We start from the raw sequence: 25,870 nt of genomic DNA, 5'->3' as shown, positions 1-25,870 counted from the left end.
TGTTCATATCTTTTTATATCTACTTTAGGATGAATTGAATCAAACCATGAAAGTGTCAATTTTTCTCACTACAACATAGCACAGTCAGTTTAGATGAATCTACCTCTTAAATAAACATTTTCATGTTTATTTATATATTTTTATTTATATATTTATTTATAAATTAGATAGGCATCATAAAGACTAGGTATAATCTAGAACAGGTAGAAAAAGTTTTATAAATGTGTGCATCCACACACATGGGTCTGGGGAGGAAAGCTGTGTGCTCTGTGAAATCTTTGCAGGCAAAGAAAAGTGGTTAAAGAACAAAAGTTTAAAGGCAGAACACACCAGTTGTATTTTTGTGAAGTGAATGGGATCTTATAAGTAATTTCTTTTTTTTGGGTGCAGAAGTGCAACCTCCACACTTTTCTTAAACTTAGCTTTTGAAAATTTTCGCTAGTTTGAGCATTCTGTGTTTATACTTCAGATGGTTTTCCTCCTACTGTGTTGAATCAAGCAAGGTCCTTAAAGTGAACACAGTTGGAATACTTTTTTTTGTTCACTTCTAACTGTGCATTTTTCATTATATGGGTGCAAATTGCAAAAATAGTCTGAGGTCTCAGACAGTCAGTCTACATTTTACAAATTAGAACTAGTCTAAATGTAAATATAATAGAATCTGAAACTATGCTAACTTTATGTAGTTTTCAATCTGTTGAAAGATTTCCTGTAGCTCTGTCCTGTTTTAAGAAGGTGATTATAGGAAAGACTCAGTAATTGTTATAATCTATATGAAAATGCAGTTCAAATAAAAACAGTAGGTTTGCTACAAATATCCCTATTCAGATTTTATTCACTTAAACAGTCATAGAGATGATAATGGGTGTTTTGACTGATTAGAGATTTCAGGATCAAGTCTATAGTCATTATGACTAATGTTTTCTCGTTAACTAGTCATGCATATCAAAATAATTGGTCTGTGCTATCACTAACATGCACAAAGCTCCCACAGCATGGTCGTCATTAACAACACAGAAATAAGGAAGGAAATCAAGTCCTAAGGAGCTTAAAAACCTAGATGGGGAGACAGTACAAAACACTGGGATACACATCAGAGAAAACTACTTCCCCTTTTTATATAAAACACTAAAGGGAGAGGACAGTTTTAAGACTTTTTTTTTTTTTTTTTTTTTTTTTTTTTTTTGGGTGATGTGATATTTGTGAGGAAATTAGCTTTGGAGAGGTAGAAAAGAGAGAGTGTGTCTCATTGGGGTGAGAAGACAGGTCCTGACACAGATCATAAGTGAGAGGCCTCTTGTATTCATCTCATCCTACTTTTTGTTTTGGCCAGTAAAGGCAACATAATTAAATTAACTCCATGGAGAAAACCATCAAGCATTTTCCTAAAACTAGCCTGTAATAAGTGATTTTATATGATAATATTTGGAAGTGAAAACTGCAAAATAGGGATTGTTTTCTGAATTCTCATTAAAGTTATATACCCAAAAGGTGTGTGACTATTTAGTATTTACTATATGGTTGGTTCTGCAGCAATTTTAGTGATTACTGGCACAGTGTCATAATTACCTTCTTTGTTAATATTGATACATCAGAGCTGGTGCATAAAACAGATTTCCTTGTTCCTGCATCTTTCAGTTTCTCTTTGAAAAGGGGTCCAAGGGGATGCAGTCTCAGCCAAGGGCCATGCTAATATAATCAGTGACGTGAACAAGTCAGTAAAGAGCTTAATGCTGGCCATCAGTGTTGTACTGTAAGCCAACTTACAGCATTTGCATCTTTAATTAAGTCTTTGTTTTGCCTGGTGATGCTGCTCAGGACATCCACCTAATGATGTAAGTGCACTTTGTGAGAATGTAATCAGCATGTCTGCATAAATTGGTGAATGGGTTGTGGAAAATCTCCATTTAACACATTCCTTCTAAAAATCAGTTCATTCCTCTTGTTGTGTTGTGCCCTTCCAGCTTTCTTGCTATAGCAGATATTTCTAAAGTTATTCTGTCTTTGAATAGATCTGTGCTGCTTAACTGCTCCAACCCATTATATAATAAATTTGTTTCTTGTGTTTTAAATTTGTGCGCAGGGAATGTGTTTGGGGGGACTTTTTATATTCATGAAAACGGAAAACAAAATTGAAAGTGCTAAGAAAAATGAATATTGAGCTAATGTAGTCTATTTTTGCACAGAGCAAATATCAAGCTAATGCATAAGATTTATCCTCTATAGTAAATCAGCAATATGTCTTATTTTAGGCCTCTCCTATGACTACTATTTTTTACTGCAGTATTCAGTCATGCTGATTTATGCCATACTATCCTGTGAATATTTTGCAGACTATTATCAATAAAATAATTTTATCTTTGGGTCCAGATGGAATGAGCTTAGAACACAAAGCAGAGAGAGAGAGCATGATTCCTGCCTCAAGCGTTTTAATCCTTGAAATAAATTTTAATCCTTGGCATAAAATGTGAGACAGGGACACAAGACGTCAGGGAGTGGAGGACTGGATCAGGAAAGGCATCAGCCAATTAACAAATTGCTGTATGCTGTAAGGGCTCATGTACTCAATAAGATGGTTCTGTTTAACTGGGAGCGTTTCATTAGAGTCATGCCAGGAATAATTTGGAGTGTAGGACTAAACTAGAACAGTGAGCAGTGGCATGGCAGAACTACTCAGGGTAAGTGTGAATAGAAGCAGCAGTTTCAGTAGTCCCATTAGACAGCCCACATATGGAACTGGAACAATGGCAGAGGACTGGGGACAACAGAATAGATAATGGGCTCTGGTCTCACTTCCTGCTCTTGAGACCAAGTAAGGAATAAGTGACTGAAATCATCCTGTTTATTGTGGACCTTTACTAGCAATAGCATTCTTGCTTACTTAAGTGATGTAGCAGTCCCTTTGAATTGTGCTAAAGGCACTGACCTTTAGTCTTATTGACTGTTTTGCTGATCCTGCATAGAGGAGCTGCCAAAAGTAAAATTAAGTCACTTGCAAGTGACTTAAGTCCTCCTTCTCATATGCAATACCATAGTTTAGATTTTTGTTGTGGATTTTACATCAAATCAAGTCTAAGCCGTGCTCTCAGTTGCAGTAATCAGAGCCTCCAGCAAAATATGAGTGAATGGATATCCAGATGTCCAAAAGTTTGTCATATTAAGAGTTTCACCTCTTAACATTGCACCATATATCAAATAGTTCAGCATAAGCCTTTTTTTCTTTAACTATTTGAATCCCAGAACTGTGTTTTAGACTGATTTGAGAAGTGTGCTCTCAGCCTTTTGAGTTGCATTTATTCATATGAAAAGTGGGTAAGTGTGTGAATGTATGGGTGTGTGTCATTCTTCCACAAAAACTGGATTCGATTTAAGTTCGGTAATACTTTATGTTCTGCCATGGTGGTTAATACTTTCCAAGGAAGCATAGTGAGAACACTTGATAGATCAGTTGGCTAAAGTTAGTTTTGGATACATCACTGATATGCTCTTATGTGGCTTATGTTTCTGAAAAATTGAAAAAGTGTTACAAAATTTCTTCTTTCAGTGACGTACATCGTCTTTACAGACATCTGCACACTTTTTCTTAGAAAAAAAGATTTTTTGGATGACACAGTTCTCTGAGGTTGAGTTTTTGAAACTCAAATTATATTTGAGTTACATTTATATTATACTAGAGCACGCTTAAATCGGGACAGCCATGAATAGGTGTAAAACATAACTTATTGGCATTTTGCATTGACATAACACAGGGTGTGACCCTTTACTGTGTGAGGGACGTGTAAAAATAAAGGAAGTCAGCCATGTTTAAAAATATTATTCCAGGTTGTATTTACTGTGGTAGTGTGCTAGGGTTTGAATGTACATAAAACATATATTGCTGATGAATGTAGGGAGAAGAGAATAAGGAGAAAGTGAAAAAATTTTCATTTCTAAGGGGTTGCTACTGATTCTGAAGTTCACCACTGTTAATGGGTCAAATCTCCTCTTGATACTGAGAAATTTCTGTTTGAAACTTTATTCTGTCTCATTTCAACTTCTGATGATAAGCTTGAGTCTCTGAACTTGGAGCTGTCCAGTATAGATTAAAACCATGCCAGGGATATTCCAACAGTTTGTAAGGAATAGCCATAGCTATTCTAAAAAGCGCTTCACTCAAAACCGTGATCATCGTTTCCTGTGAAATCAAATTCACTAGCATTGCACTGGGCTTTCACAATTCTCTGCATATCACATTCTGTTCCATAGTTTCACAGAACAGAATGTGTTTCATTTCATTTTCCTTGAAAATTTACTTGGCCTAATATCTTGGCAGCAGTTTGCAAACTTTGCTAGGTTATAAGGCTGCCAGCAAGAATAAAGAACTGGCTTCCAGTCTTCCATGACTAGTAGTAAGTTTGATAAATTAAATATTTGTTTTCTTTTTGTGATATTGGTCAAATTCATCTTTTAAGCTTCATCTAAAGAAATTTTCATGCAATTTGACCTCATAAAAATTGCAGGTATTCAATTTTAGACTAGAAGTGAGATGCAAATTATGGAGGACTGGGGTAATTAATGTCATACATCACTTGCCGAGGATTTCAGTTGGTGCTCACCAGTGGTAAGCTCTGGATGCATTTTCAAGGAGTTACAGTGTAGTTCACCTGTACTTATTGATCAAGAAGCAGGAGTTACTGGAAGGTGTTAGGAACTAGATCAGGCAAGATAAGATGATCAAAAAGCTCTCTTCAGAACTTAAAATTCTTTTAACTTATCACTTACAGAGTGAAATAGAAAGCTTTCATGACAGTTTGCTACTGATTTTCAGTATACATCATAAGTGGTTGTTTACTGTTTGTTTGCTTTTCCTCTTGACAGGTGCAGCAAGTTACAACAGTTTTTATGTTTTTTGCAAAGATTTCTGCCAAGCTGTGAAGCCTGGAAAACTGAGGGTCCGCTGCAGCGTGTGTAAACAAGGAACCCTGACGTTGGCAAGGGTAAGCTTTTTTGGATTTGTTTCAAGGTTTTGGGGTATATGGAGATGATATAACTAGTCTTTTCTATTTGCATACATATGGCTATGTATATATGTAGTCCTACTTCTTTTTTTTTCTTGCTGTTCATAGCAGAGAAGAGTAATTCAAAGGATTTTGAAAATTTCACTCACTTATTTCCACTATTTGGAGCATATACAAGGAACATCATGCAGACTAGAGCTCCAGTCCTTGAAAGATATACTTAGCTCTTTATTTTAAGGACTGAGGATTAACCTGATTGTATGCACAATTTATAGAACCATATGTGTGCTAAAAACATGGGATGGTAGATGTTTATTCAAAGCTTGGAGCTGTTGTTAAGGCCACAGAAAGACTACAATTCAGATCTAAGTTGTGAACATTATCAGCTAAGGCCAGAAGGTTTTGAATGGATGTGTAGTTGAGAATATTAATCCCTCCAGCTGCAGCATGTAAAGTCAAGGTAAAGGCGTTGTTCTTGAACAGAAAACTGGTAAGAGATCTCTCAAGTTTGGTTTGCACACTAAAATGAGAAAGTGTTGGGGAGTGACTTGAATCTGCAGTAGTCTAAAGTTTTAAAGGTTTTTTTTTTGTCTGAGTGCTGCTAATTTTCATTGGTTATGTTACTGTTGAATGAGAGTCCTTCCTGTCTCCTAAATCAGTGTTTGTCAACCACGTTTATGTGAGAGGCTTAGGTTTTGAAGACTGAGCCATACCATGCTATAGCTTGGGGGGGGATCTTCCATATTTAGCCCACATTCAGATGTCTAGATTTGTCTTCTGCTGTGGTTTAAAGTTTCAGCTTTGTGTTCTCAATGTGGCACAGTGCTTCAATGTCTTTACATGAAATAGCACTGTAAAAATAGCAATTAAAAACCCAGGTCCTATTCTCCTTGGAAAGAATAAACCATACCATGTTTATACACATCTAATTCAAAAAGTCCACAACCACAATCCCCCTCAAGCTTTGTGTGCTATTCCTGGATTAACCAACTATCTCTGATTTATTTCAGAGGCTTCTAAGTGTTGCATTTTGTGGTGTTTCAGATGAACATATCTAAGGGGATTCTTTTTCTCTCAAAATTTGTATTTAAATATTGGTAATTAGTATAGGCTTAAATTACTTATCAATCAAGACAGAAGACACCATTAATGTACATTTCCAATGGTAGGATGGATAAAAACACAGACAATATTGTATTCAGCTTGAATACATGAAGTCAGTGCTGCAGAAAGACATTGCTGTTATCACGAGATGAGTGTGAATCTTTTGGATTCCATTTACCTCACACAACATGAGTCCTTTGCTACACTCGGCAGCTTCCTTCAGCATGTCTGCTTTTGGAAATGATGACTTTCTCATCTGTGCTGTTTGATTTGGGGTCACTGCATTCTAGTTTTAAATAAACCTAAATAAATTTCCAAACTTTTCAGCTTTTACAGTATCTACTAAACACTGTTCTTTGGTTTGGAGATTGAAAAAACCCCCCCAAAAAACACCAACCCTGTATTGTCTCCTAGAAATTCCTCATAACTCCATGGTGGAAACGCCATATTAAAAAGTTTCAGTATGGTATACCTATAAATAACTTCTGATTGCCTGGAATGTATGCAGGCCTACGTTCTTTTTGGCAAATACGGGGTCAATGACACAATAAATATATGCAGGCTGATAAAGTCAATTGAATGAGCAGATTACAGCTGCTGCTTTTTTCTATTAACATATTTTACAGTACATATGAAAAGAAAGTAGCTGGAAACTTTTAGTGGAAGCTGTTCCAATTTTCAAGGTTGATTCAAAAAATCCCAACTTCCAGAAGATTTGAAAAGGTAGTTCAGCATAAAAATACAAAAGAGGGAAAGGAGATATCTTCTGGAGTTTAAAATGATAACTTTATTCTGTTTCAGTTTTCAAATAATGCTTGGCTGTGAAAATAATTTGCATGTAAGATTCTTGATACTTTCTCCCCAAAACAAAGAAAATCTGCTATCATTCTTATCCTCTCGAATTGAAGCAGAGCACAGTAGTTAGGAACAGTGAGCATGCTGTCCCTGCAGTTTGGGCTGGCAGTCCTCTGGGCTTCCAAAGTGCAGTGTTTTCAATATGGGCACTCTTGATGTCATGAATGTGCTATGCAACAGTCTGTTTTATAAACACATGTTTTATAAACAGCATCTATCTCACTCCTGTGGTTATAAAGAGTAGGTGCAGACTTTGCATGTGCCTGCCCCACCTTCTTTTCTGGTCCACCTTCCAAGGAGACAAGAAAATATTTCCAGCTGGGGTGGCTTCTAATATGTACTGAAACTTAATGTGCAGAGACCTCTCTGTGTTAAGGCCAGGTAAAAGTGTGGCTCTCACAGTGAGTTGTATTTGCCCTGCTTTCTTCAATGCATTGCAGTCTACAGTAGTCAAAGTCTGCTGAAAAGGTTAAAAAAAGTTCAAGTTAGTGTATTATCCCAAACCTTCTGTCTTTCCCCTCCAATCCCATTGGGCTGTACCACTGAATGCAGATAGGTATCCTCTCTACTGGTACTGCAGTTATTCTCCTTTTATAGATAAATTAGTCAAAATAAAGTTGACATAAACTATTAAAAAAATTTGTCTTTACAACTATACTACAGATCTGTCAGCAAAGCCACTTTTTTTTTCATCTCTTGTTCCCTGCAGTCTTGGTAAACTGTGCCTGACCTTTACATGGCAACACAGCAAGTTTCTTGAGAAGCTCCTTTGTGCCATAAGCACCAAAGCATGCTGTAAGCCAGCATTTGTTACATAAAAGCTTTTATTGAGATGAAAGTGAATACCTGTGTAAAACCTGCACAAAGCTTTGTGCAGCCTTCACTTACTCTACATGCTAATCCTTTGACTACCTAAGCCACAAATGACCAGCCTAATTAAATCAAGCTTTCTTTTTTCATGGTTTGTTGACTGACATTTAAAATATTACTTATTCATTTAAAATATTACTCATTCATTTATTACTTATTCATTATTTATTCATTTAAGTAGTCTTATTCTAAAGATTCTATATTACCAGTCATGCCTATTTGCATAGCATTTTTTTAATATATGGTGCTCAGAGTAGATTTATGATACGATATTTCTATGAAATAAAAGAGCCCACTGTTTTTATTTTTACCGAGGACATCCATCTAAAAATTAAATTTGTAATTTTACAGTTGGCACTTACCTGGCACTTTACAAGAATTTCATGACCTAATGCTTTATGGGAGATATATGTAGGTTAATTTAATTATAAGAAAACATCAGTCACTGTAAAAATATCACATCTCCGTAGTTTCTCTAATTAATCAAGCACAAAAGATATCTGGAAAGATTGGAGTGTGGGAGTCTTATGTAAGTTTTTTCACATAGCTTGAAAATTTTAGTAGCCATTATTCAGATAATTAGGGTATTCCTCTTTCCAGAAAAATAACCAAAAACAAACCAGAAACCCAACAACAAACCAAACAACAAAAAACTCAAACAAAAAAAGAAAAGCCCACAAAAAAAGGTCTGATTATAGCAGTCAGATTTGCAGTCCTTCTTTTGGAACTGTAACAGTGTTAACATTCACAGTGTTAGTTCTCTAGTGAAAAGGAAAATGTGTATCTGTGAATCGAAGGCCTGGTTCTGTAAACTGATATGCACCAGGCTATACACAAAGCCACACCTTCCCAAAGTAACTGACTCTGTGTGTACTCCTGGTAAAAAAAGATGTGAACATTTGATTTGGTATCTGTCATAATGCAGCATTCAACCGAGTAAGAGTCTGGATTGAAGTGTGGCAAATAGACTTCGGGCCTCCCTTCTCAGGCACAGGTGCTATGGTGAGGCCATTTCTTGTGTGGGGACTTATCACTGCTTGGTCATTGTTCTTCTTTTGTATCCTTACTAGTTAGTACTGAGTTTTCAGTATATCATCCAGCACAAGCACCAAAGGAGTTTGTCATGGCTCCTCTATACTCGCAAGTGTTCACATCATTATGTCAGACCTTTTCAGACATGAGGAGTTACATTCAGATCTAACTCCCTCCAGCTGAGATGGGATTTAGTTTCTGACACTTACAGCACATCTGGTGCATACTGTCCCATTGCTGTCCCTGCCCTTTGTGCTCCAGAGGAGCCTCCTGACTTCACAGATTTTGTTATACTGTCTCTGCCACAGAACTGCTCTTCTATCATTTGTCAGATCAAGGATGTTGTTTACATCTATTTCTTTTCATCTTAAACCTAACAAAGAAATGGACATTTGCTGAATTTTGTTTCTCTGGAACCATGAAAGGCTTGTGATTTGGGTGGCTTGTCAGCATAGGCTGTGTGGTACATCACAGTTTTGCACATGAGTCAGAATTCTGAGTGCCTTTCAGTGACTGATAAATAATAGCTCATAAATGGTGTAAGTGGTCTTCCTAATAGATGATAGTACAGTGTTTGGAATTTGATACTGTGAAATTTCCTAGGAGCAGAATGATCTGTAACACAGTAATTTGCTTTGAGATCTTGCTTCCTATCTCCATTTGAGCTATTTTAATAGGGTGATTTCTTTTTGATGAATGTAAACTTAGCAGAGATTTTACAATAATATAAAATAAAAAGGCAGTTTATTTTGATCTCTCTTTTTTAAATACATAATTGTAAAACTCCATTCCACAGTGCATAACCTCTCACCACTGCTCATTTCAGATCACATTTTTTTCCTGGAATTAGTTACTTGTGTCCTCCCTCAGTGACAGAGAAAGGAAATGGTACTGCTCACTGCATCAGAGCAGGGCTGACTGAAAGAAAAAGGGACAAGTAGCACCTCTGAAATTTTGTAGTTCTTCCTGCTGCTGAGTCAGCTTCCCCTCTGCTGGTTACACTACTGGGGTAATATGGCAAACAGATTACAAAAAATCAATTTGTCCTTTAAAGCTAAACTGCAAAATAAACAGCCATTGAAGTGTATGTGAAAAAGCGTGATTTCATTTAGAGGCTGGGGAGGTATTAAAAATGTGATTGAATTCTTGAGAATGGGTAACACAGGTATTTGTCTACTCAAAATTACATGTGTTCTGGGAGGATACAAATGTTTTTGATATATATTATAGCTTACACATGACAAACACCATGTGCTAAAATGCTTGTATTGAATAATGTGCATAAGAAAGTTACCATTGCAATGTGCGACTCCTTGGTCAAACTAACAAATGTGAAACAACCATTTATTGTTGGGTTTCTGCTAATGAATGTGCGAGTACAAAAATAGCTTAATTTCCCTGCATTTGGCTGACAGAAATAGTATTTACAGGAAATTACATGTATTCAATATATGTGCTTCTTTCTACATAAATAATGGAAAATGCCTCAATTCTGACATCTAAATTGCCACCACTGGCACTGATGTTAATGCTGCCTTGAGAAGACTAGGCCAGGGAAAATGAGCTCTTGGAACAATTTTTCCCAGGGTTTCCACAGAATCAGGAAATCCTTCTACATAAGTTGTATTAAGTCAGGACACTTAATTGTAAGCCTAATGTTTTTTCCTAATGATCCAGTGTTTTTTGAGAGAGAGGGAACATCTTAAATACAGATGTTCTGTTGTGTAGTCCAAGCTCAGCTGTGCCAGGATTCCACAGAGAAATCAGGCATATTTTGATCTTCTCCCTACCTGCTGCACAGGGAAATATTCTGTTTTGTGCACTCATTTCTCTTACGAAGTGATCTGATGGTAACAGGGATGCTGAATATGAACTGCTGAGGCTGCCGTTCACTCAAGGAATTCATGTAACTCTTCCTTATTGTTCTCACATTGCTTGCAGTCACTTGGTGCACAGCATCAACATTAAATAAATTTAGTGCTGAGCTGACTCTGAATTTGGGATTACCAGTGGAACTTTTCCTAAGGATGATCACAGGGAAGCTGCAGGTCTGATTCTGCCATCACTTATCAAGTGTCTTCATTGCTTGTAATAACATGGATATCAGAAAAAACCCCCAAGATAATACCTACATTTCTATCTTTAAAAGTCTCTTTTCTTTGATGATGTGTTAGATTTTGCCAAATCCAGATGCACCCTGGGGAGACTGCTCCAACAAATATTCCTGTCGCCTGTTTAAGATACTGTGGCACTTAGAGAAATAAGAAAACTCAGCATTGGGTGGCTGAAAATTATTATTTTATGACCATTTTTGTTCTTTCTTCTCCACTTCTGTTTCTGGCTCTAACTCTCACTTCACTCTGAACCTCTTAAAGGACAGCTTCACTCTTGCACCTGTCTCACATAGTGACAATGCCATTAGGGATGGCTTCCAAAATGCTCAGCTCTGTCTGAAGAGAACTGTTGGCAGGATTCAGAAGACTTGACATGGTTTTATTCAGGCTTTTAGCTACTTATTTTGTTTATTTTTAAATATCCCTTAAGAAAAATTTCATTATGTTGGACATAAATTGTAATATACAGTAAATGAAAACATATTATTGATTTATGAAAAAAAATCTCATCCATTTCGAAAGACAGGAACAGCAATTCTTTCATGCAAAATAAACTTGGCTAAGGAAACAGTTTTTCCTCTATGTTGAAAAAATAATGTAAGTTCTTCTTTTATTTTAATAGAATAGAAAGTATATTTTAACTCCTCATTCTATTAGAAGTTTTGCGATATCTATGCATGATTTATAATATTTATTGCAGTACGTGTTTTCAGTGAGGTTACACATTATAAAGTGTCTTAGAAGCTAGAAAAAATACCATTGGAAAGAGGGAAAATTACTTCAGTATTATGTACTGCTTTAAGTCATGCTGTGAAATAAAACTGCCTTTTAATGTGAAGCCTAGAGTGAGTTTCTCCAGCCTGGGTGACAACAATCATAAATGAAAAGGAAAACAGTTACCAAATTTACTTTCAGATAAGACTTTTACATGAGTTTCTGAATCAAATGTCTAATAAACTCTTTTGCCGGAGAGGATAGATTTATGCCTAATAATACAGATGGTGTTCAGTGTATTTTGTCCTTGCAATTGCTGTGATATCAGGAAGCACAGATTCACAGAATGGTTGTGGTTGGAGTGGAGCTCTGAAGGTCATCTGGTCCAACCCTCCCTGCTCATGCAGGGCCACTTGGAGCCAGTTGCCCAGGACTATGTCCTTTTGAATATCTCCAAAGATAGAAACTCCACAGCCTCTCTGTTCAACCTGCGCCAGCACTCAGTGACCCTCACAGTACAACAGTTGCTCCTTATGCTCAGGTAGCATCTCCTGTGTTTCATTTGTGCCCATTGCCTCTGGTCCTGTCACTAGGCACCTCTGAAAAGAGACTGGCTCTGTCTTCTTTACATTCTCCTCTCAGATATTTATACAAAGTGAGATCCGCACTAGTGTCTATTTCAGTATATCATGGAAGGCCTGGGACTAGTAAAAAAATACCATGCTCAGAGTAACACGTGTTTTGTCAAAAATATTAGTTGCATTTGATTATTTTTCATGCAATATTGTACATTCTCTGAATGTATTAATGTAGATCAGATGTGGACTTTTAACTCTTTCACTCTTACAGGTCTTGTGCTATTTCTATTATTGTTATGCCTTTTTGTTTAGATGTATACCTTTTGGGGAGAAAAAAAGGGAGTACCAACAGATGTGATAAATATTCAGCTTTAGTTTGGGGGGCAGTATGGGGGCTTCTCTTCTGGGGGGGCAGAAATGTAACCACAGAGGGAACGCTCTTTGCTTGCATATTGCACCCCCAAACATGTATTGTTCAACAGGAAAATGAAAAGTTACATATTAATTATTGGCAGTACTGCTCTCATTGCCTTAACTACATGCAAAGATGGCCTTCTCTCCATAAAGTAACTCCTCCTCTCACAAAGAAGGGCCCTCTTTCTAATGTTTCTTAGTCTTTTATGCTGAAAGGAGGTACAATGAATATTCATCAGCATTCTTGACATTAGAGCCATAGTTGCCTATGTAGGTAAATCCTTCTTGATCCCTCTTGGATCCCCTTTTCTACTCAGTAAGACCAAAAAGTGCTGCGGATGTATTGCTGGAATGTATTACAATACAAACAAATCATGGGATGTGTGACAGTGGGGCTTGTTTTTTTTAATATGGCAGCTGCCACTGAGATTCAGATGTCCCTGTGTATAACTCTCCTAATTTGCTTTCTTTATTAATGTACAGCCAAACTTCTGTCTACCCAGTATTATTCCTTAGATAGCTGTGGGTACAAAGAGATCATGTTCACACTAAATTATTTCAACATTTTTCATAATGATTGATATTAAGAAAATCTAGAGGGTCAGTAATTTTAATCCTAGTTTTTAAAATGCTGGAATATCAAAGGCACCAGCTGGCTCAGGAAGAAAAAAAAAAGTGTATTTACTTATAGTATTGTAGTAGCAGAAGTAGAAAATGTCAAACTATTGTCTTACAAGTGTACCTTCATCTCCATTAAGAAGCTGATGTATTTTCTTAAAAATAATAATAATAATCATTGTAATAATAATGATGATGATGATTAACATTATTATTAAAATCATTGATAGTTTTTAATGGTTAATTTAAAACATAGTGAAGGGACTGTTTATGTCCAAAAGAACTATAAACTTGTATTTCTTTTAACTCCCTGTGGAAGAAATCATTCCAAATCTTTACATTTGGAATGTCTCAGCCTGTGCTGTTTTTCCTAGTTTTGGACTGAATTACTCAATAAGAAAGGTTTAGGGTACTTCTATGTTGTGTAAGTAAAACTCAGACTTCTCTAATTTAAAAAATCAGCTAATTTTAAGTTATATTGATGAGACTTGTTTAGATAGGTTTGTGATCTAAAGGTGTTAAGGTCAAATTCATTAAACCTTTCCTCAGAGCTTCATTACTATAAAACATCTTTAACATGATGGAACCACAACCAGGGTAGTTACATTGATTTAACTTTCTTGGCAGAGGTAAGTGGTGTTCTAATGAAGGTTTTCCCCTTCTTGTTGGGGGTGATAACCAGTTAACAATCCACAAATAAATTCTTAGTACTTATTTAAGTTTTTCTGCTGTAAGCAACCGGACAAAACAAAACATCCTTGGTTTCCTGTAGTAATTGCATATGTTTAAAGCTTGCTACTTCATGCAGAAAAAAGAGTTTACTGATATATCCTGAATGATATATGTTTTTTTTGGGGTAATTTTGAAATATCATAAATTATTCTGTGTTAAGAACTTGATTATCTTGGGAGTCCAGTTCCTTTTTTAAAAAAAAAAAATCTACAGATATATATGTAACACTGAACCCTGTTAATTTTCTAGGCTCTGTTTGCACACTGTCATAAAAGATGAGTGAAGAGAGTATCACTGGTATATTTACTTAGATTTGATCTGCACGTGCACAATTTGTTACAGTGTGGATACTGCAACACGTGTATCAGACAACGAGGCCCATGGAAAAGAAATATCTATGGATGGATTCTTGCTAGATGTTTCAGAGATGTTTATTTCTCCAGCCGCATGGCCGGGGCTCTGCCGAGGAACTGCTGCAATCACGGGACCCGAGGGTCCTTGCCCGCACAGGGGAACACAAAACAACCAATGGGGAACGAGGCTGACCAGGGGCAGGGAAACCCCGTGTCTCCCCTCAGGGCCCCTCTCCCAGGGCTACATGGCGGGGGGGGGGAGACCCCAACACACATCAGTTGTTTATGATCTGATGATGGAAGCACTTCGCAGTTTTGAATCTGTCTGTGCATCCCCAAGTTCTAGATTTTATTGCTTTAAAAAAAAAAAATTGAATTCAGGCTTTAATAATTAGAACCAGTATGTTCTACGTGTCCTTCTTTCTATAAGTGTAGTCAAAAAAGTCAGTTCAGTTGGCAGAAGTTAGCTTTCTCAGAGTAAGGCACTGCATTTTAGCTGATGCCTCAGGTTCCTGTAAAGAGCACCAAGAGATGTTTTTGCTGGCTTTCTTCTGCTTAGCTCTGCACATATCCTGCCAGATGAAAACACTGCTGCCTCATCCCGACTCAGGAGTGTTGCAGAGTAACGTTTGTAACTTTGAAAAAATAACCAAAGATGGTGTTATTTGTCTGTTACCAATATAGATGGTAGGCCATATGCTCAAAACATAAAAAAATACTTCCCTGAAGTGTGTTGGGCCTTGCTCAGGTTGCAGATTGCCTGTCTGCTCATACACTACAACCTGTGTGTCTAAAAGGATGTATTATAAAAGGATATATTGCACACTGTCCTCATCTGAGCAGCATGTTCTTTCTGGGTGTTCATACTATCTTTGTGCATTTTGATTTGCTTGATTTGAAAAATTTAGTTTCAGATGGAGAAAATTCATTCCCCTGAAGTTAGGTTTTTCATTTCAGTCAGGTCTAATACCTTTCTTTGTTTTGAACTTGGGCAAATAGTCAGGAATGTGTTTAACCCAAAGTTTTCCTGGTGTTCTAGGTGGTGCTTAAGAGTGGGAGAATAATTTTGTTTTAATATGCATTCTCTTCTGAATCTCTAGTTATATGTGCTTAAGCTCAGGTCCAAAACTTCCAAGCTCCTTCTATATGTGGTTAGAAATAATTTCATACAATTTTGTAAAAACCGTCACCAAACTGAAAAGCATTCTGGTTACTGGCATGAATCTTGAGCCTCATGGACCTTTTTGTAGAGGTCAAGTCACCAAATTGAGTCTCTGCCTGAATGAAGTACTGTTGGTGAGAAGCAAAATGGATTTAAAATGGTGCAGTCAGGTGACATCAGAATAAACAGTTTATGTATGCATCTCCTGTCTTATAAGATATGAATTAGTTCAGTCAATTGTAAGGTGAAAAATGAGGGTTGTTTTTATTCTGGACTAATAGGAAAGGATGCTCTGTGGTTTTGTACAGTACTAAAAATTCTTTAAATATTCTTAAAAGGAAAAACAAAGGCCACAATGCCAACTTATGGAAGCAAAGCTACTTTCACTATGCAATAGTTTTATTTATGTTTTCTTTCACATTTTTTGCTTGCATTTTAGGCAATGTGTTTATTATGTGGTGCCATACATGGTGGGGTTTTTTGGTATAAGACCATGTCATAAAATACCGTCAGTTCTTGATGGTGATGTACAGATTTATTTATTGAGGATGGATTTTAGAAATAAACTAATGTTACCTCATTTCCTGGCTTGGAACAGTGTCAAAGACTTTTTTTTTCATTTTTCTCTTAATTTCCCTACAGGTCTTGATCTCATTACAGTAATTCTTTAATGTGTATTCATAATTATTCAGTTGATGTCATTATACGTTAGACCTGATTTCATCCTATCCCTGTGGCCAACCTAATTAAGAGGAATGCAGGATGGGGCAGTTCATACTCTAGGCTGAACTGTGATCGGAACCAAGAGCCAGCAGGTTTCCTCTTTGGTTCTCTGTCCCCTTCTGTTTCAGTGCTGCTTTTTTTGCTGATTTAAGAAGCTGTTTCCTGAAATTCAGGCCAAGTGATGAGGGCTAAGATTGCTGATTTTGGTGAAACAGTAATTTAAAGAGGAAAATGGAATTCATAGGCTTTATTTAGTTCAACTACAATGAAATTGCTAGATTAAGGTTCTTGTAACTCTATAAATGTTGTCATTTTATTTAAAATGTTAGTACTCTGCTGGAAAAAGTTTCGTTCAGTTTGACACGTTTCTCTTCTGCTTTTACTTCTTTCTAGCATATATCAGTTTGTATTTTCTGTTGAAGAGAGCTGCCACTTTGCAGCTTTTTTATTTGGAATATAACTGATATACTTGAACCCTAACTTTGTGTGGTGAGCAAGGTCATCCTGTATACTTCAGGGAGGTGACATGGTTAGATACAATCCATTTTGCCCTGTATTCTCTGATAAAGTAAATTAGGGGGCCTGAGTGGTTTTTGTCTGTCTTAGGTGACAAGGGGAGAAGGACAGTAGGAGAGTGAAAATAGTTTACTTTTTGCCAGTACAGATACTCATTTTATGCAGCTGCATATGTTGGACATGCATAGACAGTAACATGTCACAAGAAAATTAAGCAAAATTTGGGATGGGTCCTGTTATATTCTGATAAAATTACTATTACTTCCTAATGCAAAATTTTTTGAATGCCAGCTCGTCCATAACTATAATAAAACCAACTAATGCATAAATTAATTCTGGCGATTTTCAGTAAAATTTTAAAACTTGATATGACAGGCAGGAATGCTAAGAGGTAACCAAGTGTATAAACACTAAATGAAGGATTATCCTTATTTGTGAAAAATCCATTCCAGCGAGAAATTGAATTGAGGGTTTCTCTCAAAAAAGAAGGGCTACTGTGGCTAGTGAGCCATATCAGTGCCTGATTTTACTCCCTTTACAGTAATAACGTTATGTGAGACCCATAAACAATACACAAGTGAGAATGAATATAACTCAACACTATATTGTCCCTCCTCTTTAAAGATTCATCTCTAAACAGTAAAGTACTGATTAAAACTGAATGTGATCAAGCATATTAGGAGTGATGCACTTCATTTATTAGAGCATATTCCATGAGCAGCCTCACCTCTCATTTGGCATTTTTACCTTGCAGTGAGGATTTTCTGTGCAAAGCACATATGTATGGAGTAATTGCATAAAATGATAAATCCTGTATTTATTATTCTTTCAACTGAAGAAAGAAGATTTCACCTGAAACAGCTGGTCCAGAATCTGGGTTGTGCCAGTATTTTAACTGTCATAGAGGTTAATGATAAAGAAAAGACCAAAAACCTTCATGCCATTAATACTGACTTTTAATGAGTCTCAGCAGTTCAGATAGTAGACCTGTAAGGAATTAGGCTGCAACTATCTTGGCACTAGTTTACAGTAAATAGATGCATCCCACTTAGAAAACAATTTGCATTAGACATACCTGTCTGTATGTGCTTTAATTATACATAAATGTTCTCCAATTATACATAAATCTAAAAGCTGCTGGTAAAACTTAAGGCAGTAGAATAACTTCTGGGAAAGGCTCTTTTTAATGAGCAAACTTTAAGCCTCCTGTATTGTCAGGAATTTAAACTGTCTCAGAGTACAAAGTGCTCCTGCAAATCCTGTGTCTCACGCAAAAAAAGCACAAGTTTTGTAGCAACTGGTACAGGACACACCAAAAACAACCCAAAACCAAAATCAAAAAGAAAAGAGAGAGACAGAGAAGGAGAAAAACATATGGATCTGCTCCTTTTCAAATGCAGATTGTTGAGGCTGGAAGTCTACCACTTAGTCACTGTGTTCTCCGTTTGACCATATGGTTGCAAAATCTAGTGGGATGATGTAAAAACCTTAGTTAGCCTCCTGAAAACAAAATATAGTAGAATAAAGTGGGAAAAGGAAAGGATTTATTTTATTAATTCTTTCTATTATACAATATTTAATATGTTTTATTGTCTATAGCTCTCATATGTTATGGAAACCATATCTGTTTCTTGGTATTTGACTCAGTTAATTTCTTTGTTCTTGAAATACATGGGGTGAAATCTCTAAGTATGCCTTTACATTTAAGATGAAATGACAAGGCTTTTTCTACCTACTTCATACAGAGCTAAAACTCAGCAGAATGAAACACACCTATTAACAATATATCTCATATTTATACAAAAATTGGAAGACCATGGGTGAAAAAAGAAGTTATTTTGTGGCCCATCACAACCTTATGTCAACCTCAACTATACAGCTAACATTTTGATGAATTCACTGGCACTAGGTCTCCATATGATATGAAGAAGGACATGACTCTCTGTAGCAACTCCTTGGCTATCCTCCTGCTCTCACTTTGCAAACAAGACTCAAGAGAGAAGGGATAATGCAGACACAGATGAGGACTTCTTGAGATGGGGCAGGGGGAACATAGTTTTGTGTGTGTGTGTGTGTAAAATTCCTTTCAAATGGGAATCATGAGGGAAGAGGCCTCTCCATTTGTCACCACCAGCAGCATGTCTACATCGGAATAAAATTTCAGTTCAGGAATAAATGGAAAGAATCACTGGTCTCTTTTGGACAAATAGCAACTGATAAATAAATTGAATGTTAAACAGCACTTTACTTGGCTTCAACTATGTTATTTCACAGTTACAGTCCAGTTTCAGTATAGTGTAAAATCAAGTAAACAACAAGATCCATGGAGTGCAACTTTGCAGGAAGTCCCACTGGCTGAGACTCTCCTCAGGCACCGATCTCCGTGTGCGATGCCTGGCTGACACGCAGAGACTCACAGTCTGTTAACAGGGGTATTATGTAAGAAACAAGAATACAGTTCTCTGTTTTTACATTTTATTATGCCTACTCATGGTTTGAAAATCACAGTGTTATTGTAGATAGGGTCTTTTTTATGTATTCATTAATATACTGTATTTCTTCATGATTAATTAACTTCTTAGTGTAAAAATATGAGTAATACATTCGTTCTAGTGTTTAGTAACTAAGCATAGTTATCTATAGACTTTGAAAGTTCATAAAAAGCAGGTGTTTTAGTCTCTGTCACTTATAACTATTTTACATTTAGACCTATAATACTTGATGAGTGAAGTTATACTTAGCCTTCACCCAATAAAAGTGAAAGGAAAGTTAATTATTTGTGAAAAATTATTCAAAAGTTTTACACTCCTTTTCATCATCTTCAGAAATTTTTATGGCTGAAGTAAACCTTTCCTTCCTTTGTATTGTAGTAGAAAATTTCCATCATGATTTTCTATCTTTGCAATAGTATTTAGAAAATAATAGTATTTTCTGCAGCAGTTACTCAACACCATATCAAAGACACAAACTACAGACTACTACTTCTGGGACTTCTGTAACACAAAATCTTCTGTGGACTGGTTAAAGAGAAGATCCCATTTGTTAAATTGACCAGTTTGATACACAAATGTTTTCAGTTCAGATGCCAGTAGCAAAGAGGGAATTGAAAATTCCTCTTGTGAGAAAAGGAAGTCTGTCATTAACTATGCCAAGAGATTTTTAAAAAATGGTAATTTAGTTTCCTAGATTTAGATTCCTGTCACCACCTGTCTGCACTTGAATTTGGAGATCAATTTTAATTTTCTAGCCTGTTGTTTGCCAGTGAGATGGTCCTCATGAATTATAGAACAGAGCAGAACTTCATCCCATGTTGTTGGTTACAGCAGAGCTTCCTAACCCCTGTCACCCACCACTCTTGGTGCTGAAGGGTCAGCTGTTAAACACTTTCTAAAGATGCTCTAAATCCCAATGTAAAGTACATCTGTCAATGGTATTGTAATTGTTTTCATTCTTCTCCCCCTGCCCCAGGACCAAGCATATCACTTTCAGAATATGTAGTTTCTGTCAACAGATAAGATACCATAATGCCAAAGTTACTTCTATTCTTTCTTGTATTGACACTTCTGCTCTTCAACCCACCAGGAAATTTTTTTTCCCCTCTTCATGATTTAGGGTCTTAAGGGGAGAATCTATATATTTATCCAAGGAGATTCTTTTTTCTTTCTCAGTGAGATAAAAGGGAAATTCTTGGTAGGCATTTTACATAGGGTTTTTTTGCACAGTATTTTTCTTTCTAAAGGAACATGTTTTATACTCTGCGTGTGAATATAAGTATACAAGGGGAGGGAAAGACATAAATTCAAGTATTGAAATCCATTGTGGGATAAGGGAGAGAAATCTTAACAAAGCTCCATACGCTTCATTGCAGATTGCAGTAGACTGACTGCAGACCTGTAAATAAACTGAAGGGGGCTTTAAACTTGCTAACTTGGACCTCATAGACAGAAGATCAGGAACTCAGTACTGGCCAGCTGATACTCTGGTATGTTTGTAGGGCCTGATGAACTCCAATTTGCCCTGTCTAGACTTCTACCAGTACCTAACAGCCCTTTTAAAGGTCTGAAATTCTTACATCTACAGGTATTACTGCAGGACTAAAGCCTACTTTTTATGAAAACTAAAGTAGGAACTTCAGCATCCCATTACACAGGATGTGCAGCCAGTTCTTTCCTGTTTAAAGTCTCAATTAAAAGTTAATCGATTAATTAAATGCAGTTTATTGAATTCAGTTATGTTATCTCAAAGAGATTGAGACCAAGGACACTTACAGACTTACAGGAAGTAGAGTTACAGGTTACATTCAGTTCTTAGGCTTAGCTTCTTCACCTGTCTCCTTCAGCACAAAAACAAGGAGTGAGTCCTTGGTTCCTCAATATTAAAACCTGTTTTGCTCCCTATTTAGGCACCAAAAAATTTTACTGAAGTTTCTTTATTTGATATCTTTATATAGTGACCAGGTGTATAAGAAAAGAGACAATAGACCATTTGAAACTGCAGGAAGTAAAGGGATAGCTGTTGATAGGCATAATAAAAGTGAAATGCCATCATGCTCCTTTCCTTCTCCCATTACTTTCCTTCCCCATTGGTGACTTCTGCAGTCTCATTTGTTTGTTCCCAATTTTTGCTCTCTTAGCTGTCTGCATTTTATTTACAGAAAAAGTGAACCATCTTCATTTACTTGCACTTATTTTGCTTTTGCTTTGGTGTCAGAATATAATCTGGCTAACCTAATATGTTCACACAGGAATATACAATTTATGCACATCATCATACTTGTCCTTAACAGTGACAGGTATGTGGTAACTATTAAAGAAGTAAACGTTGTGCAGAAAACATACAAATATTGGTACTTCATTACAAACAAACTGGCTGTCGAGTCAGAAGTCTGTTAATAAGCAGCTCTTTTGAAGGCAGGTTTCTAAAAATAAAGCTCTCTAGTAAGAAAATTTTAGATGTAACTCATTATACAAAAGCATGCACAGGAAAGTAACAAGGGAGATTTGGGTTATGGGTTTGGTTTTTTTTAATTCTATCTCCTACTTTTCTTTGTCTCAGGTTTTAATGTGTAGCTGTAATCAGGGAGGAAAGGAGAAAAACTTCAGTGCATTGAGTACTGAAGGAAAAAAATGGAAGCAAACGCTTCTCAAGTGAGCTTATTGCTTTTTAATTAGTGCCTGTGGGAAGATACTTTGCTGTATCAGTGCCATTTATACTAGTACTGTCTTGCAACAGTGATGTGCAAAATGTTTCCCACATCTCCCACCATCTTGTATGGCCCCAGAGCAGACATACATAAATAAGTAATGGAGAAGGTAGGAAACAGATTCAGTCATGCCTATTTTGCTGATGCCTGATCAAGGGGAAAAAAAAAGAGGGAAGGTACAGAGGAAGATGAAGAGTATGTAGTTCATAAATTCACTGTAACAGCTGTTCTATGAAATGCTGGGATTTGCTATTCCACACAGCACAGGATGAAGGCAAAACTTGCAAGACTGTATTTCTCCGTGTAATGAGGTAGGCAGCCATGCGGTTAAATCATTTGCTTTCTCTGGGACACTGCTGGGTTCCTTGCCTTTCCATTTAACTGCTCTCAGGTACCAGAGTGTCATTCTCACCTTCATTATTATAATTTTTCCCCTTGTGCTTCCCGGTAAATGAGAAGTTTTACAGTGGAGCAGCTGTTGATAAAAACATTGACCTAAAATAAAGCAGTCAGTATGTTACAGTTGGTTGAAGTCACTTCAAACTTCTGGGTACAAGAAAACAGAAGCCATGGCAGGATGACACCTGTTTGCTCAGGACCTATTTTGGAAAATCTTACTAGGTGTGTGCATGGCCACTGCTAACTTAGTTTTCCTGCTTACGCAGCTGGATTTCCAAAGATAATCTTAACTCTTCTAAGAAAAACAGAGTAGAGTGTTGGGAAAGTAGGATATTCTCTCTGAATTTGTCTTACACAAATAAAAGCTACAGATAAATAAATTGATAAACACTTTAAGATTTTGTATAGAAGTAAAAATTGAGGGTTTTTTTTTTTAATAGGGAAAGAAATTACTAGTAAAAAAATAGTTTGATGTTTTATGTTGGTGAGTTTGAACAAAAGTCATCAGTATAGTACTGATTTTACTTCAAAAAAAGTCAGCTTATTTTTTACAAAAGTACTTTGCAGTCTCTCTTTGGTGAAATAAGACAACTTGCAAAGTGTGAAAAAACCCTGCCTTGTATCTTAGGCCTGTAAAGTAGTTGTAGCATGTCAAGCCAAGTGCGTAGTCTAGATTTAAGTCTTTTAGTTTAAACTGCAGTGTCACATCTAATTTCTGAAACTATTGTTTCTAACTTGTTGTATTGTAACATATAATATATTCTAGCAGTGTTTATTTTATTCTTAACCACAGCAATTAAATTAAGTTCTTGAAAAACAGGAATCCAAAATAATTTGTGCTCCTTTGTCATTGTCATGACACAGCATCGATCTCATTTCTTTAATGAAGGTTTTCAAGTAAAGACACTACATGGACTCAAATATACAGGGAGAAAAATTCTGACTGCCACCATGGTTCTCCTGACAAGTGTGTTTGCTCCATGTATTTAGTGTAGAGTGACGAATGTAAGAAATGGTAAAGAAATGATCCTTTTAGAGTGTTTGTAATGAAATATTATTTAGCCACATGGTCATTCTCTGATCATTTGTCTAAATATGTACTTAGGGAGATCTGTTCATATATTAAAAACCTCTATGGGCTGACGCTGGTATATTTTATCCATCCTTTCTAATGACAGTATTTTCTGCAGTATAGGTTTTGACCAACCATCACCATATTCAGCCTTTTGAGTTATTTTAAACTCCTAAAGTGAAGATTGCATATTTTTTAAAATGCACATCTTAAGGTTTTTCCAAGATACATATTTTAACTACTGCATTATTGTAACAGAGTGATAGTATTGGAGCATAAGGAAGCTTTTAAATCTCCAAGTCAAGGGTAAGGTATATTAATCAAGGACTTCAGAGAAATAGTCTTAAACTTTGAAGTATTGTGCCATATATTTGAAAAATATGGGTTTTAATCCTTCTCTCTGTTTATTCTGAATAAAATCTTTCTTAAAAGTGGAACAGAATAAAAAAAGTGTTTATGACTGAAAAGGCTTCTTTAATTGCAAGGAAGTGTTTAGTTTTTACCTCTGCAGGCAGAGGGTTTAATAAAATCTTGGCATTTGAGCTGAGTTATCTAAGGCTTAGGAAAAAAGCTTGTTTTTATATCACCTCTGAAAATGCTGTTCTATTACGGAAATTCTCATGGATCAATAACCATGGCATCATTAATAGATAGGGCCTGGCATTGAGAAAGGTAAAGTGATAGTGTTCATATTCTGATGCCAGAACTATTAATTACTTAAATCCTTTTGCTGCTTTTGTGTAACTCTGTAAGCTCTGTAAATGCTGCTTTCATCTTTTAGGAGAACTGTTTGAGAGAAACGTATGAGTCTTCAGCAATATGTTTTGATGAATGTCATCAGCTCCTCAGGGTTTCTAAACCACGACAGAATTTGTCACACAGCACACAAAGGTTACTAACTGTGTTTATTAATATAGGTCTGCTTAACTTGGGGCAAAGATCTTCAGAAAATGTAGGCAATGTTGTGGAGTAGGCAGAATTTATTAGAGAAAGGGAATGTTATGTTTTCCAGTGGTACATTTTTGCTTCTTTCTGAACACTTAGGACAGTGCCCGACAACATGTAGCTTCCCGTAAAACTGTGAGGTTTGAATTCTAACTATTGCACTTTAAATATATTTTGATCTTTGATCTTTTGCTTTATCTGAGGTACTATCTTGATGGACCCCTATGCAATGCCCTGGTGAGCTGTAGAATCCATGGATGTCAATCTCTCTGATTTCCAGCTCAGGACAGCTACCAGAGACTCTCATCCCTTAATTTACAATCCTGACGTTCTCTGTTGTGCAATGAAATCCATTGTATAATATTGAAGCCACACTCTGACTCATATTCAAGTTGTTGAGTGTTCCTGTTTCCAGTGGTGTCTTTAAAATAAACAAACAATCAGCCTGTCCCAAATAATAATTCCAGTATAAATGGTAGTATTGAAAGTGTCACTCTCAGGGATCCAGATTCTTCTTTCTGTAAAGACTTTCTGCAGGAGCTCAGAGGAAGGCAAATTTAGCCCCCCAAAATTGCAGTTGCCTAGGACCATGTATGGTTGGGCTGCATCTCCAAGGATTGTCCACAACCTGTTCTTTGCCACAAGGGCATGTTGCTGGCTCATTGTCCATCAGGACCACCTTTTTTGCAAAGGTGCTTTTTAGCTGGTCAGCTCCCCAGGTGCAGTGGAAGGATATTGAGAATTTTAAACATTAATACCTGGCAAAAGATGGATGAAAATGTAGAACTCACCTAAGAATTATCACAAAGATATATCCAAAGTCTTCAAGGTATCTGATCTCAGTTATAGCAGATCATAAGAAATACGAGCAAAAAATATTGCTAATATTGCCTGAAAACTGCAGAAATATACTTGATCTAGACTAGATGCTTATTATCACATAATTTTTTAAAATATGTTTTAGTTTAAAACATTCTTTTATTGAATCAGTAGTCAGGGTCACCAGAGAGACTGTGCAGAATTGTTAATGCTAAGCTGAGTAATTCCACTTTTGTATCACTGGTACTTTGAATCCTGTATGATACAGTGGAACAAGTGGGGTTCTCCTAGTTCCTCACAGGTAATGTATACCATAAAACCCTAAGTCACCCATTAGAATTTTTTTTCTTGTGATACCTACTAGGTGTCACGTATTTTGGATAATTCACTGCTAACATCTGGCATTACTTTTCAAAGATATGAAAGAAAAAAATCCCTCTGCAATCATCAATATTCAAGAACATGTTCAGTTTTCTGAGGCCTAGGACACAGCTGCTCCAGCAGGCAACACAGCAAATAAATATATTCCTTCTCAGCACAAATCCCCTAGAGCATTCTTCCAGTTGAAAAACAGAGGCAAAAAAAAATATTCCATGTCAAAAGTTTCATTGTGGAGGCATTTCCAACAGGAGAAGCCACTCCTGCAGCTC

General features: G+C 36.4%; 1 protein-coding gene across 8 annotated transcripts in view; it reads left to right on the top strand.

The window, feature by feature from the left end:
* The window catches only part of PRKN (parkin RBR E3 ubiquitin protein ligase), a 706,034-nt gene that overhangs the window by 240,760 nt on the left and 439,404 nt on the right, over positions 1-25,870 (top strand). For all 8 annotated transcript variants that reach the window (XR_011149828.1, XR_011149830.1, XR_011149829.1 and 5 more), the window contains one exon: positions 4,858-4,976. Coding sequence is in view for 5 of the 8 variants with exons in the window: in XM_069010098.1 (XP_068866199.1) it covers positions 4,858-4,976 (119 nt within the window). In the remaining 3 variants the exon portion in view is untranslated. The remainder of the gene's footprint in view (positions 1-4,857; positions 4,977-25,870) is intronic.

This window comes from Aphelocoma coerulescens, chromosome 3, assembly GCF_041296385.1.
Source record: "Aphelocoma coerulescens isolate FSJ_1873_10779 chromosome 3, UR_Acoe_1.0, whole genome shotgun sequence".
Taxonomy (NCBI): Eukaryota; Metazoa; Chordata; class Aves; order Passeriformes; family Corvidae; genus Aphelocoma; species Aphelocoma coerulescens.
Note: the sequence above shows the minus strand (reverse complement) of the source record. Positions and strands in the feature narration are given on the sequence as shown.